Source organism: Pelodiscus sinensis, chromosome 2 (assembly GCF_052426305.1).
Source record: "Pelodiscus sinensis isolate ZL-2025 chromosome 2, ASM5242630v1, whole genome shotgun sequence".
Classification (NCBI taxonomy): Eukaryota; Metazoa; Chordata; order Testudines; family Trionychidae; genus Pelodiscus; species Pelodiscus sinensis.
In genome coordinates, this window is record NC_143053.1 from 746,624 (window position 1) to 762,681 (window position 16,058).

Here is a 16,058-nt window from a genome sequence, read left to right on the forward strand (position 1 = left end):
CCTGGCTCCCGGCAGACCTCAGGGCTGTGCTCTGTTTCTAAGTGCATAAAAGGCTCCACCTTGTGGGGAGAGTAAAAGCAAGGGGACCAGCCCAGAGTGGTCTCTCACCTGAAGGTTAGTGAGCTGCTGTTGCTGGTGGGCGATGGTTTGCTTCACCAGCACGCTCTTGATACTCTGCTCCATCGCATACTTCTTTGCCTGGAAGGAAATACAGACTCCATAGTCACAAGGCTTACAACTGCACAAGGGGCCAGGGAAAGACATTCAATTACATATATTCCCCATAACCCTCAACTGGCTACCCTGGTGCTTCTCAGTGCTCTGGCCCCAAGCACTAAGGCACTTTACATTAGTCAAGGGCCAACAGCTTCCTATGGTCTTGGTCAGCATCTTGGAGTTGTTCACCCTGAAATACAGCACAATGCTTGAGCAAGGACTGAGAGTACTCAAGAGTCAGCAGTTGCAATGTTAGGAAAGCATCATGCACTACACACTCAGCATTTCCCTCTGCCTCCCTCTGCCCCTCAGCACCCACCACAGCACCTTACCTGCTGAGATGAGGGCAGGACAGATAGCTTCCTTCAAGTCCTCTCCACTCACAGAACATCTGGACAAAAGGTTCTACAAAGAGCGAGGTGGCACCTATTCCCCATGCCCAGACTCTGCACTGAGCGCATCCCTTCCTTTCCTTGTCAGAGCTGGCCTACACTATCTTTATAAGCAGGAGCTGTGGGTCCTACATACTCCAGCTCCCTCTGCCAGTCCCCTAACCTATGGCTACAAGGCTGATCTGTGTTTCCTTTCTGCAGCCTTCCACCACTCTGGAAAGCATTGAGCCTTGCACATCCAATGATGTTGAGATGGAGGCTCCTAATCAACGGGACACTAATACCCATGGACGTGCCATGTCAAGGGGACAGGATGGACAGATTCAGCCAACCCCACCCAAAGGCACCTGCTTTCCATTGCTGAACGTGTTTGGGAGGTGCCGGGGAACGGCAGGCTCTAAACCGTGGATTTGAGACGGGTGCTTCGGAAACCTGGAAACGGACAAGGGGATTTACATCTGTCAGCTATGGAGCAGCCAGAGGAAACGAGGCCGTTTCACACTGCGAGCCAAACACAGACACACAAGCAGCTTCAGCATTATGGGAACATTTACACCAAGCCTACAGAGTACAATGGCATACCTGCCTCACCAGAATCTGGGAGACACCTAGCCCACAGCTCCCACCTTCCCCTCCATTCCCAACTCTGCTCTCCTCTCAACAAGTTAGACATTACTCATTCCCACTGGGGATGGAAGCCAGAAGTCAGCAATAATGTCCTCACCAGCTGCACACATGGAATCAAGGACCAGAGGTCAGAGTTGGGATGGATTTTGTTCTACAATTAAAATAGCTTGGCTCCAAAGGGATTAAAAATAATCTTTGCAGCACATTAAAAGTTCCCTTATAATGAAGTGACAAGTAATTAGCTGCCAGAGAGCACAGGAGAGGTAGAGAGATTTTACAATGTGTTCTAGCATGAATCCTACAGAGGATTCAGCTGGGGCATTTCTGGAATCTATTCATTGTGGAGCCCAGGGACTCTGGGGCAGCAACATCTCATCATCACGGGGATCAGAGAAACCTCTTAATAGAAGTTGAAGATCAGTTATCTACTTTGATCTCAGAGTTTTTTAAATAAAGTACATCCCACAATGTTCCTATGCAGCTACTAGGAACTCCCAACAAAGAAAAAACATTTCTTGGGCATGATTCTAAGAGCTCAGGTGCAGGGACAGTGCAGTCAGTATTCCCAATGTATTCCTGGCAGGCAGGTTCCCCACCAGGTGTGCTCCCCTCTGCGGTAGCAAGTCTGACACTAGCGATCAGGAAGTGCTAAAGAAAGGCCACACTATGACCACTCACCTTCTGAAGTGCTTCCTGCTGTTCCGGGGTGAGAGGAGGAAGTCCTAACTTAGCTGCTGTGCTCTGTCCATTTTCCAACTTTATGGACTCAGTACCCTGGAACAGAAAAAAATGCCATGAAGTCTGTCCCTGTTAAAATGTCCAGTTTCCTTTTACAGAGACACCGAGCCTCCAGAGTCCAGAGCAGTCAGGTTCAGAAATCAATCCACAGCTCTGAGCCTTGCAGAGGGGGCTTTTCTAACATCTCATGTAACCTTTTGCTTTAAGATCCCAGCCAGCTCCTTTGAGAAGTCCATCCCATCACTCACACACTCTGCTAAACACTCCAGATACACAAGCTGCAACTGTTCTTCTGCAGCTCATCTCACAATTCCCTATCTTAAAGCGCAGGGCTTGACAAGAGGCAGCGAGCCCCGCTCGCCAGCTGCATGGTTTGGCACGCTGCGCATGCGCAGACCGCGCTACAAATGTGCTGATCGTGCTGCGGCGCCGTGCCGGGCTAAAATCTATTTGCCGCGGGCGAGTACATTGCCCTAATTGTTGAGTCCTGTTAATGCACTCTCATCTAAGGCTAGCACCCCTGCTTCCCCCATCCCTCATCCCCCACCAGGAGAACATAATGGACATGCTGGCTCAGACCAATAGTCCATCTAGCCCAGCACTCCATTTTTTGACTCTGGCCAGGGCCAGATGCTTCATAGGGAATGACCAGAACAGGGCAACTTATCAAGCCCTCTATGCCCTCTTGTCCAGGTCTAGTGGTCACAAGTTCTAAAAATGATTTGAATATTGGTATTGAAGGGTATAGCTTGCTCAGGAAGGCTAAGCAGGGAAAAAAGGGAGGTGGTGTTGCTGTATACACTTGGATTAAGGATATGTTAGCCTACACACTTAAACAGTTAACTGATGAGCCTGGACTCATTGGCTAACCTTCATGGAAACAATCAAGGTCCAACCCCACTTTCCAGGTACTGCTGCATCTTTATCAGAGGTAGTAGCACTGGGGAGCAGAAAGGAGGGGAGCAGGCAGAAGCCGTTGTTTGTGGGGAGCAAGCTTAAGGCACAATCGTGTAACTGCTGAAAATGTCAGTAGTTATACATTTACAAAAACACACACACACACGCTTTTTAACATGCCTAACTGGACACTCAGTAACACATTTAAAAATCACCATCCCTTTACAAAAACAACTTTAAAACCAGACTACAAAGAGAAATAGCAGAGCTGCAATTCATTTGCAAATTTAACACTATTGAATTAGGACGGAATAAGATTTAGAATGTTCTCTCACTACAAAAGCAGATTTCCCTCTCTTGGTATTCACACCTCCCCATCAGCTGCTGGAAATGAGCCACACACACCGGACTGAACTGGCCTAGTTAACACGGGTCCCATAATTTATAACTCCCTTCTTCCTCTGATTTCTACTCCATGCATCTGACGAAGTGGTTTTTACCCACAAAAGCTTATGCTCAAATGAATCTATTAGTCTTTAAGGTGCCACAGATCTTGTTTTTGCAGACACAAACATGGCTACCCCTCTGAAACAGGACTAAGAAGAGATAGTGTACCTTCTGATGGCATCTAAAACAGCATGTGCAGATTAGGAAACTTTACAAAAGATGTAGAAAAACTTCACAAAATTCATAAAAGGGCAATAAGATTTGGGAAGAGACAGAGAGATAAATGAGTTTAGAAAGATGCAGGCTTAGAAAAAGGAATCTGAGTGGCAACTACCAAAAGACACAAAACAATATGTCAAACAACTGGTGGAGCCACTGGATGACAGATGCTAAAGGAGCTCTAAAGAAAAACAAAACCACTGTGGAAAAGTTAAATTAATTCTTTGCATTGGTCTTCACTACAAAGAATGTGAGAATCCCACACCTGAGCCATTCTTTTTAGGGAACCAATCTGAGCTTAAGGTGTCAGAGAAGGTTTTGAAACAAACTGATAAAATAAACAATAAGTCACCAGGAGCAAATGGTATTCACCCAAGAGTTCTGAAGGAATTAAATTACAAACTTTTAGAACTATTAACTGTCTGGTATAACCTATTGCTTAAATCAGACTTTGTGCAAAATAATTATAGGGTAGTTAATGTAACTTACATTTAAAAAACAAAAAAACTAGGGGTGGTGCCCTTGCTCGCTACTCTTGCCAACCCCCATCTTTGGAGGTAAACAAGCCCAGCTCTCCCCCAGCGGCGCCAGCTCCAGCCTCTCGCTCCCCCTCCCCCAATGTCAGAAGTTATATTTACATGTTGGGGGAAACCTCCCATGGAGCTGCCTCTCCCCTGCCCTGTGCTGCTGCCTCTAATACAGAGGCAGCAGCCCGGGGGAGCAGGCAGGAGCTGGTGCTCATGGGAAGCCAGGTATTTATGCGCCAGGGTGGTCAAGTAAAGTGGTCTGTTTGACACCATATAGAAAATCAGCATCAAAGCAGATACAAATTCCGGAGTTCCTGGTTCCCAGACCCATACTAGTACCACCTTCCTCTAAAGAAATATTGAAAAAAAAATGTCAAACATACGATAGTGCTGAAGCCAATGCAAATACTCTGTACACAGGCACCTACAAGAATATTGTTTTATATCAGTATTTCCCAAATGGTGTTCTGCAGAACTCCAGGGTTCTGAGATGTAAAAATAAGGGTTCCATGAGAGAAAATTCCATTAAAATAACATTTTATGATTTAAAAAATATTATATGATTTTTGTTTTTAAATATGTGAAATTAAACTAAATCTTGATCTCATGACCTTGTTTAGCATTTGTTTATCCTTACTTATTTTTCAGCTCCATATATTAGACTGTTATTAGGGGTTCTGCAAAATTCTTCCGAGTTTAAGAGAGTTCTGTGGCCAAATAAAATTGGGAAACACTGTTTTATATGAAAGTATCGAGGGTCCTCCAGTTGCTGCCAATGTGAGAGTTAATGCTTTGTGTTACCAAATGAATTTGTTCAGAAAAGCCTAGTAATATGTTCTCTTCCCATCCTCTTCTCTGGTAGATTGTGGAAAGTGCACTCGTTCTAGTATTTCTCTATCCCCTGGCAGAGCACAACTGGAGCAGTATGTCTTACCAAGTCCTCCAAGAAATAGGGTGGATTAATTTAAATTACAATTTACACAATTTAAATCACAAAAAACCCCACCCAACCAAAAACAACATTAATTTAAATCAAGTTACCAAAAAAGCTAAAACTCACTGTGCTTAGAGTAAGCCCCACTGAACTCACTGACATGTCTGTTTTTTTGAGAAAACTGGAGAACGGGGTTCCCCATGGGAAAGCGGAGTCAAACTGAATAAAACAGGGATCAGACGGGTGGCATTACTGTTGTGGTCTGTGGCCACGATGTTCCACAATAAGGAGCATGTGTTATATAATGTACAATAAGAAAACGACAGTTGTAATTTGGCAACTCTAGATTTCTCTTGCCGCAGTTTTCTGTACTGTATGTTTAGGTGAGAGTCTAAACCTAGTTAACGAATTAAACAAGCCATAAGAATTAGCTAAACTAAACTTTTTTTCCCCTAACATCCAACAGCTTGGGAAATTACTTTTCAAATCACACTTTTCAAATCACAGAGAGTGTCTTGAAGAATGGTGCATTGGCTTTTTACCCACAAAAGCTTCTGCCCAAGTAAGCCTATTAGTCTTTAAGGTACCATAGGACTCCTCATTTTCTTTTAAATTATTTAAGTTAATAAGCAGTTGATCCACTTAGCCATATTGACAGCTTCATCCATATCATTTCCCCACAATAAGCAGTTCTCCTTATCATGTTTATTCTTGCACTGCTTATACTTGACACATTTTCCTTTTTTTTTTTTTTTTTTTTTTTAAACTCAGGGAAAAAATTTCTTCAAAATATTCCTAGATAGAGTCTCTCTTGCCCAGAAGCCATGAGTTTTTTTATGATAAAATTGTGTGAGAGAGAGGGATATAGAAAGTTGTGGGTATGCTGAATAGCAATATAAATGGAAAGTGACTGCCTAGAAAGGAAAAGCTGAAAAAACAAATAGTCTAGTACAGTGTTTCCCAATTCGTGCTCCGTGGAAACCCAGGATTCCGCGAAGCGAAAGTAAGGGTTCCGCGAGAACCCAGCACTCCCTCGCCCCCTCTTAAAGAGAGGGACATTGTGGGGTTTTTGCGGGTGAGGGGGGCGGGAGGCTCTACAAATCATGGTGGGTTTTTGGTTTTGTTTTTTTGCTCAGAACCCAGGGGTTCCTTGAAATTCTGTCACAGTAAAAAGGGTTCCGTGGCCAAATAAAATTGGGAAACACTGGTCTAGTAGCACCATAAAGACCAACAAAACATGTAGATGGTATCATTAGCTTTCATGGACACAACCCACTTCTGAAGATGACAGGTGTATTAGAAGTCCAGATTCAAGAATAAATACAGGAAGGGGAGAGAAGGGAAAAAAATGGAGGGGAGGAAGAAAAAAAAAAAGACAGTGAGTAGATAAGCTTCAGAGGGATAGCCAAGTTGTTCTGTAACAGGAAAAACTTAAACAACAAATTGTCTAGTAGCACTTTAAAGACTAAATAGTTACAAGGGGTCAACAAGAACCATTAGTTTGCACTTGGAAAGGAAGATGACCAACACTAGATTCTACACAGACATCAAGAACCATTAGCACCTTTATTGTTTGTTTGGTTATAGTACTTTTTTTTTTTTTAATATAAGAAAAAAGTTGCTGGTACGGAGGGGCAGTTGGGGGGGGGGGGGAACCACCACACTGGGGGCCAAAATGCGGTCGCGGCCCCTTTAAGAGTGCATGTCCCAAGCGGGCTTCCATCAGGAGTCCAGCCACCCCAGGAAAAGAGCTGCCAGTACGCCCGAAGGGAATCAATTCATTTAAGTTATACAGATAAAATAGGTGTTGGTATGCCATCCCGGGGCATAACATCACAAAAAAGCATTAAGATGTGGAAGAGAATGTGCAAGCCATCCAGATATTCTACGGTTCATACTATTTGCATAAGAATTAAACTTGTGAATGAAGTTAAGTTCCAACCCTTCTCTGTATCTGGCTTGTGGAATTGGTCTGAAACAAAACAGGGACTTAGAGATCCATTACAGAAAGGGATCTAGTGGTCATAGTGGACCACAAGTTAAATATGAATCAACAGTGTGACACTGTTGCCAAAAAAGCAAACATGATTCTGGGATGCATTAACAGGAGTGTTGCGAGAAGACACGAGAAGTCATTCGTCCGCTCTACTCTGCGCTCAATAAGCCTCAATTGGAGTATTGTGTCCAGTTCTGGGCACCACATTTCAAGAAAGACGTGGAGAAACTGGAGAAGGTCCAGAGAAGAGTAACAAAAATGATGAAAGGTCTAGAGAACATGAGCTATGAGGGAAGACTGAAAGAATTGGGCTTGTTTGGTTTGGAAGAGAAGACTGAGCGGGGACATGATAGCCGTTTTCAAGTATCTAAAAGGGTGTCACAAGGAGGAGGGAGGGAAAATTGTTCCCCTTGGCCTCTGAGGATAGGACAAGAAGCAATGGGCTTAAATTACAGCAAGAGAGGTTTAGGTGGGACATTAGGAAAAACTTCCTGTCTGTCAGGGTGGGTAAACACTGGAATAAGTTGCTTAGGGAGGTTGTGGAATCTCCATCACTGGAAATATTTAAGAGCAGGTTGGACAGACATCTATCAAGGATGGTCTAGATGGTGCTGGGTCCTGCCGTGAAGGCAGAGGACCGGACTCAATGACCTTTTGGGTTCCCTTCCAGTTCTAGTGTTCTATTATTCTATCCTGGTTAACCAGTTAAACATTAAGTTGACCTAACATTTAAACAGTTAACCCAGGGGTCTCCAAACTATGGCCCGCGGGCCGGATGCGGCCCGCGAGGCCCTCTCATCCGGCCCGTGGAGACCTTTTTGTCTACGGAAAAAAAATTACGGAAATTTACGTGTATCCTGCCAAGATCAGCCGCCGCTTACGTGGACGTTATGTTTTTACCGAATTAAAATAGAGGCACGCAGTAGTGCGTTATGTTTTCCAACCGATCATTACATTGCAAAACCTTATTCGCTGCTTACTTTTTCTACTTCCGTTCAGTCAATGAGATGATATAACGCCATCTAGTGGCGGAGTTTTTAAATGGTTTGCTGCTGGTTCAAGACTTGATTATTTTGATCACAGTTTGCCAGTTGCAGTTTGACTGTTGCGATGAGAAGGTGTTGGTGTCAATTAGCGTCTGATTTCGAAACATGTTGCACTCTATTTTATTTAGTGATAATTTCCTTCGCGTAACAAATCTAAAGCCAGAAATGTCTGCTATTTTGGCATCCAGGAAACAATTTCACCATTCACACTAATACAGGTGTTCATGTGTAGTGTATCAATGTGTTATTAAATAATAACTGAATAAAATAATATTAAATAAATAATTAAAAACAACATCCATGTTTTGATTGTTTTTTATTTGGACCTCAAGTGTGTAGTCGGCCCCCGAACTGCTGTTTGATAGTTAATGCGGCCCTCGGACTGAAAAGTTTGGAGACCCCTGAGTTAACCGACTAAGCAGGATCCGGGCTGGGTGGCTGCGTAGCTGCTCCTGGGGAGGGGCCACAAGGCGGGCAGCTGCCCTTCGTGCCAGGGCTGGAGCCAGAGATGAGGCACTAAAAATAGTACCCTTGGCCCAGGAGCAGTTGCTCTCGGGATGGGGCCACATGGCGAGAGGCTGCCCCAGGTGCCAGGGCTGGAACCGGGGCCATGGTGCAGCTGCACCTGAGGTTGAGGCTGCAGTAATAAAAACAGCACTGTAGCCACAGGCCCAGCACACAAGGCAGCTGCCTACCACCCAGCCCTGCCCCGAACAGTGAGTAGCCACCACGCAGCCCCGGCCCTCCCCTCTCCCACCAAGCCCAGTGCTAGCAGCTTACCTGCCACATGCAGGAAACTTTGGTTTGAAAAGGTTCTGACCTAAGAGCCAAACTACATTAACATTCAGAACAAGTGGTCAACAAAGCTGCATACAAATGCAGGAGTCAGAGCAGGGGTGGGGGGGCTAAAGACAAGGGCATACCCTGGGCCTGGGCCCCCAGAGCAGCTATGCTGCAGCCCAGCTTCGGCAGATGCCCATCACGTAGCCTGTGCCAGAAGCAGCCGGAAGGTGAGCGCTGCTGGGTTAGGAGATGGGCAGGATTAGGCATGCACCTTAAGGAACTCCCAGCAGCTCCCAAAAAGAGCCACATTTGGTTCTCTTGCATGCCAGAAGTTGCTGACCCCAATCTAGATGATGCTTGGTCCTGCTGAGAGGACAGGGGACTGGACTTGACCTCTGGAGGTCCCTTCCAGTTCTAGTGCTCTAGGATTCTTTGATCCCCAATACTGAGCAATGTCTTCCCTTTTTCTTTCCAATATGCTGCCAATATCCTTTCCTAAGTATTGTCTGTGTTTAAGATAATGTCTTAACTAACTTCTCTGCCATGCTTCCACCATCACATAAGCACAGAACAAAAAACTCCTACTCTGCTTTTGTCTGTCTTTGCACATGTTACTTCTTAGTCTTCTGAGAAAAAGAAATTGAAAGCCCAGAACTTTCAAGGAGCAAGAGCTGGAATTCTAGCTGGACAGACGAGAGCCATTAATTCATTTTTATGAAACTAAGTCTATGTGTAGCATGTTTGTGATGAGATTTAATAGCAACTTTTTAAATGAGAAATGTTTTAAAAAATTGTTTTTAAAATATTTTTTAAATCATCAATTTTAATCAACCCTGTTAGTGATAAGATAATCAAATAACTAACAGCTGGCTAGGACTATAATAGAGTTTAAATTGGAGCTGGATAAATTCATGGAGGTTAGGTCCATAAAAGGCTATTAGCCAGGGGATAAAATGGTGTCCTTGGCCTCTGTTTGTCAGAGGCTGGTGAGGGATGGCAGGAGACAAATCGCTTGATCATTGTCTTCGGTCCACCCTCTCTGGGGCACCTGGTGCTGGTCACTGTCGGTAGACAGGATACTAGGCTAGATGGACCTTGGGTCTGACCCAGTACGGCCGTTCTTATGTTCCTACATCTACTACTAACATGGAATTTGACCTTGTTAACATCTGAAAAGGTCGGGGGAGAAGGAGAGAAATGGAAAGAGGAGGAAGAAAACAGGAAGGGGGGGGGAAGGGAAGATAAACGTGTTTGTAAAAGTAATAAACAAACTGGATACCTGCTTCCACAAGATGGTCAGCCTTTTACGGTGGTTTGAACTCCAGGAGCTCAGGCACATGTGTTGGAAAATTAGGGAGAAAAAAAAGAAAAAATACAAAATCTAGTTCATTTTGAGAGACGTGAGTGAAAAGCCCACAAAAATAAGAGTTGGGGAAATGAGCAAAATGAAGCTGAACACAAATAAGCACTCTCCCGTACACACATATTTTGACTGGCTATAGCAAAATGGAGGGATGAGGACTGAATGGCATACTCTCTCTCCTGCCACTAGGCTTGGGACTCACTATCCAACATGATGAAGGAGAACTGCCCGGTGTGGAATGAACAGAATGTCTTGTGGGCAGGTGTCGTCATTTTCATTTTGTTTTTAAGGACCTGGATAGCTCTTTCTGAATAACTCGCTGGCTGCAATTTCTGTCAGGGTCTTAGAGTCCATTCCACATACGAGCAACCCTCCCTGGAGGTACGTTACTCCTGATCTTCCTTGGCCTTATTTAGTTATCCTTTTCATTCTAAGCCTTCTGAATAGCGTTTGGTACCCCAATGTTTTCCTCAAGAGTCTTATTCCCTGCTGCCAACACCTAACAATCCACAATTTAACAAACAGAAACCTCAAGGTACAGGATTTCTTCAAGAGACATCACACATTTTATATAATACCCCACAGAGGGAACCTCAACCCACCTGTCTGAAACCACTTATCTTGCTTATAGGGAATTAAAACCCAAAGTTAACCAAACTCAAGCACTGGAACTTTTCTGTTATCATGAGCTTGGGATACAGATTTATTTCCTGTTCAACACTCGTGGTAGATGAAAGACTAAAATAGGAACCTGCAAATGCTTATATAATTGTTATGCCCTTTAATACATTAGATTTTTACTTCTACTTCTTCCTCCCGGTCCAGCTCCAACAATGGAGGAACATAAAATGTGGGGGTCATGCTGAATCTGAGTGTGATGCCATGGCAAGAAGGACTGTGCAATCTCTGGATGCATAAATGGGAGTCTTTAGCAAGCATAGAGAGATTAAGTGGCACTGATGTAACTGCTGCTGGAAAAATTGGAGAGGATTGAGGGGAGTCATTAAAAAAAAAGATTAAAGGGTTAGAAAACATTCCTCATAGGCAGGGCTTGACAAATAATGTAATCTACTCGCCTGTGGCAAGTAGATTACAACCCGGAAGAGCCGGCGCAGAGCGATGCCCGGAAGAGCCGGCACAGAGCCGGCGCATGCGCAGAACTGCATGGCTGGCGAGCGGGGCTCGCCACCGCTTGGCAAGCCCTGCTCATAGCGATAGACTTGTGACATCCAGCCAGTTCTGAAGCAGTAGCAGCCACTACTGCTATGGCAAACTAGTCACACTCAACAGGCCAACTAGCCACACTCAATGGGTCAAACAGCCACATGTAACTAGTGTTTTGGATGCCCACAGCGACAGACTGTTAAACTAAAGAGAAGGTGATGGGGTGACTTAATTATACTTTATATTAGGGATGTAAAATCCCATTTAATTGGTAAACAATGTTTAACTAGTTAAACAGGTTAACCAATTAAGGGGGGTGGGCGGGGAGCCCCCCACTACATTCTGCAGCTGGGCTGGAACTCCTCCCACCCTCGCCACAGGAAGGGGCTGCTTCAGCCTGGCTCTGTCCGCGTGCCCAGGCCGGCCACGAACAGTGGCTGCTCTGGACAACAGGAGCAGGCCACTGCCCCCGACAGGCAAGGAGCTGCTCCAGTCCTCACCCATTAATCAAAACCGATAAGCATCACGTTAAGGGTAATACTTATAGGTTAACCTTTCACTTCCCTACTTTATATGGTTCATAAAAAAATAGTAATAATTTTAGCAGAGAAACATCAGCTGCAAGAACACATCCCTCAAAGTCTGGCAATGTCTTTCCTGCTTTGCCCACACAGCTCAGTATCCTTCAGGAAATTTGACAAGTGAATTCAGGCAAAAATCATTAACAGGTTGTCAGCCACTGTTCACTTAAAGAAAATTCCCATTTACATATTTTTTTAAAATACAATGAAATAAAACCTACTACTTTCCCACAGTACAGAATCTGTGTTCCTGGTTTCAGCACAGAATTTTGATTCAGAATTTAAAGGCCCCCTGGAAATAGAAACCTTATACAAAAATTCTGACAATTCATTATACTCTCAATGGGTGTACTGCACACAAACCTCCTTTTAACTAGACAGTATATCCTCATAGAAATTACCTACATTATATAGCTGCTACTATCCTTCCCCACAAAGACAACAGTTATAAAGTCAGTTATCTGAAAATACTTGGATGCTATGATGATAGGCACCAACTTTATAGATGGAGAAGCATTGCTCAAGGCACTGTTGGAGGAAAATATAAGACCGTGTCTAACCAGGTGAAGTCATTAGAAATATATTTTAAGAGTCAGTGTGTTAATCCTAGAGTTCTAATCAAGCTTTTGTGCTTCCCTAAATTTAACCAACATGTTTGAGTGGAAAAGCAGTTCTTAACGATCCTTCCCAAAAGAGATTACTGCTAGTAAGAACCAACAACTTATCAGATCTAAACTATACTCCTGCCCTGTGTCGACAAGCATGACAGACTGGTGGTGGCTCGGTGTCAAACTGTGAACTTCATTTTGTAACTGCAACCGCCATGTCCAGGTGATGTCGAACACCAGTCTAATTTTTGTGGTTGGTCTATTCTACACACTGAGACCTGGTCCACACTAAAAGTTAGGTCAATATAAATCATGTTACATTGACCTATGTCTATGCTCAAATTTCTCTAACTGACATAAGCACCCTATCGCAGGGAGATGGACTTCCTTTTTCACTGTAAGGCATGGAACCATAATCAAGCGACTGAGGTTGATGTACTGCAAATATAAGCATTTTGTGATTTCTGTTGACCCCAATAGTACTCCAGCAGCTCTTCCTACAATCCCTTATTTCTTATGACAATGACTGCTCTGGTCACAATTGTAAACTCCTCTGCCCAAGAGTCTCAGAGACCAGAAAGTGCCACCTCTCCCCCTTAAACACCTCCTGCTTATTTTTGAGATGCCTTTTTATGACTGCCCTGCTCGCCCAACCAACCCTTGACTCTGTGCACTTGACACACTCCTGCCTGGAGGAACAAGAATTAATAGATCACCTGGATCTGCAAGGAAAAGGCACGTATGAAATGGATTATGTGCTGACGGTGACCCAAAAACCTCTAATGCCAACTAATGAGGGAGTGCTGTGAAGTTACAGAAACAGGATGCTGTGCATACTCTGTTTTACCAAAGAACGTTATGTGAGGTTTCAAATGAAAGTCGATAGTACACCAGTCACAAATATAACTTTCAAATGGACAAAATATGAATATAGCAGTAGTGATATACTGACAACCACCTGACTAGAATGGTGATATTGACTGCAAAATGCTAACAGAGATTACAGAAGCTATAAAAATTAAAAAAACTCAATCCCCATATTAACTGGGTACATGTCACCTCAGGATGGGATGCAGAGGTAAAATTTCTGACACCCTAAATGACTGCTTCTTGAAGCAGCTGGTTCTGGAACCCACAAGAGGAGAGGCAATTTTTGATGTAGTCCTAAGTGGAGGAGAGGATCTGGTCTAAGAAATGGACCGCTTAGAAATAGTGACCATAATGTAATAAAATTTAAAATCCCTGAAGTGGGAAAAATACCACAGCAGCCCAACACTGTGGCATTTAAGTTCAAAAAGGGGAATTACACAAAAATGAGATTAAACAGATATTAAAAGGTACAGTGCCAAAAGCAAAATCCCTTGAAGCTACATGGAAGCTTTTCACATACACCATAATACAGGCTCATCTTAAATGTATACTCCGAAATTAAAAACACAGTAAGAGAACCAAAAAAGAGCACCATGGCTTAACAATCAAGTAAAAGAAGCACAGAGATAAAAAGGCATCATTTAAATAAGTGGAAGTTAAAACCTAGTGAAGAAAATAGAAGGGAGCATAAAACTCTGTCAAACAAACTGCAAAAATATAATTAGGAAGGCCAAAAAGGAATCTGAAAAACAGCTAGCCAAAAATTTAAAAATTAATAGCAACAATTTTAATTACATCAGAAGCAGGAAGCCTGCTGAACAACCAGTGGAGACACTGGATGATTGAGATGCTAAAGAAGCACTCAAGGACGATAAGGTCATTGTGAAGAAACTAAATGAATTATCTGCATCAGTCTTCAGGCTGAGGATGTTAGGGAGATTCCCAAACCTGAGCCATTCTTTAGGTGATAAATATGAGGAACTGTCTCAAAATGGCAGATGAATCTTAATGTTGATAAATACAAAGTGATGAATATTGGAAAATATAATCCCAATTACCCATAATTTACTATGTAGACTAATTAGTTATTACCATGTAAGAAAAGATTTTGAAATCATTAAGGATAGTTCTCTGAAAATATCCACTCAATGTGCAGCAGCAGTCAAAAAAGCAAATGTTAGAAATAATTAAAAAGGGGATAGAGAATAAGACGGAATATCTTATTGCCTCTATATAAATCCACAGTACACCCAACTCTTGAATAGTGTGTGCAGATGTGGTCACCTAATCTAAAAAAAGATATCTTGGCATTGGAAAAAGTTCAGAAAAGGGAAACAAAAATAATTAGGGGTTTGGAAAGGCCAACACTGAGAGATTAATAAAACTGGGACTTTTGAGGTTAGAAAAGAAGAGACTAAGGTGGGATATGATAGATGTCTATAAAACCATGACCAGTGTGGAGAAAGTAAATAAGGAAAAGCTATTTACTTGCTCCCATAAAACAAGAACTAGGGGTCACCAAATGAGATTAATAAGTACAAGACCCCCAAGTACAGGGGCTACTGCTGCGGAGCAGCCTTTGTTTGCTGATGCTGGATCAGCCTCTATCTATGGGGAGCTCGAACCCCCCCCAGTCTCGTGGACAGGGACTGCTGCCGACCCATGCTGCTACCTCTATATAAGAGGCAGCGGTGCAGAAGGCAAGCCAATCTGTGCGGGGGAACTGGTTTTTAAATTGGCTCTCCTCACGGCCCAGCTCCCATTTGCCACCCAGCACTGAGAGGCTGCAATGCAGTGTGCTCCCTACCAGTGGGACCAGATAGCCCTGCCCCCAAGGATTATCAAACAGTTGTACAACAACTAAAATTTTATATGGTTACATGACTATTCAATTACAAGCTAACAATTTAGTCCATTAATCCTTTGTCATAGAGACTGTCCAGTTTGGCCAATATACATGGAAGAGAGGCACTGCAGGAAAAAAAACACAAGAAAAAAAAATACACAGGGCACAGCAGTTGGTCCTGGTCAAGAGAAAAGACAATGTTCCCAAGCTGAATCTTACACAGTGGTGTGTTCCACTCCTTTGGGAGCAAAGGATCTGGTAGTTCTGTGAGTATCCATAGTCAAGGGCTGGCTATCACTGGTGAGCACTTCAAAGACACTCAGGGACTGGGGTGTATCTTATGGTAAACTGTAAGGCCCCATAAGGGCTGGCATAGCCTAGAGGAAAGTGCTTTAGTTGTTCACAGGCTGGTGATTTCAGGGAACTGAACCCAGCAAGCATAAGCAAGACACTCTCCCACTGAAGGCAGGGGTAAATAAGGTGATTCATAGTCCTGGGTACTCCAAGAACCATTACACTGAACAAGTTGGAGATTGTTTTGGTTGGTTAATTTGACTGCTGAAGACTGATGTTACCCACCCATTCTTGCTATAGTGGAAACATATTTTTCAAGTTTTGCAGAGTTTGTTAGACAACTAGACTCTTGGATTCACCTAATTGGCTCTGGAAGTTCATTCCTCAGCCATGTCCCTTCAAATGAGAATGCTTTATGCCAAGTTCTCTTGCTCTTCACCCTGCACTGTCCCAGAGAAGCACAAATGCTGAAGATGCTCTATTGTCCTGTGGAGACTGGCTTTTCTTTTG

General features: G+C 43.5%; 1 protein-coding gene across 5 annotated transcripts in view; it reads right to left on the reverse strand.

Moving 5' to 3' along the window:
- PUF60 (poly(U) binding splicing factor 60) overlaps positions 1-16,058 on the reverse strand; it is a 35,749-nt gene that overhangs the window by 14,699 nt on the left and 4,992 nt on the right. For 2 of the 5 annotated variants that reach the window (XM_089776078.1, XM_089776077.1), the window contains exons 1-3: positions 1,914-2,009; positions 956-1,040; positions 109-198 (exon numbers count right to left, since the gene is read on the reverse strand). In XM_089776078.1, the coding sequence (XP_089632204.1) occupies positions 109-183 (75 nt within the window). In that variant the 5' untranslated portion in view covers positions 184-198; positions 956-1,040; positions 1,914-2,009. Of the gene's footprint in view, positions 1-108; positions 199-955; positions 1,041-1,913; positions 2,010-10,101; positions 11,478-16,058 lie in introns of those variants that run through there. The other 3 variants (XM_006128726.5, XM_006128725.5, XM_075919844.1) reach the window with 3 other exon arrangements.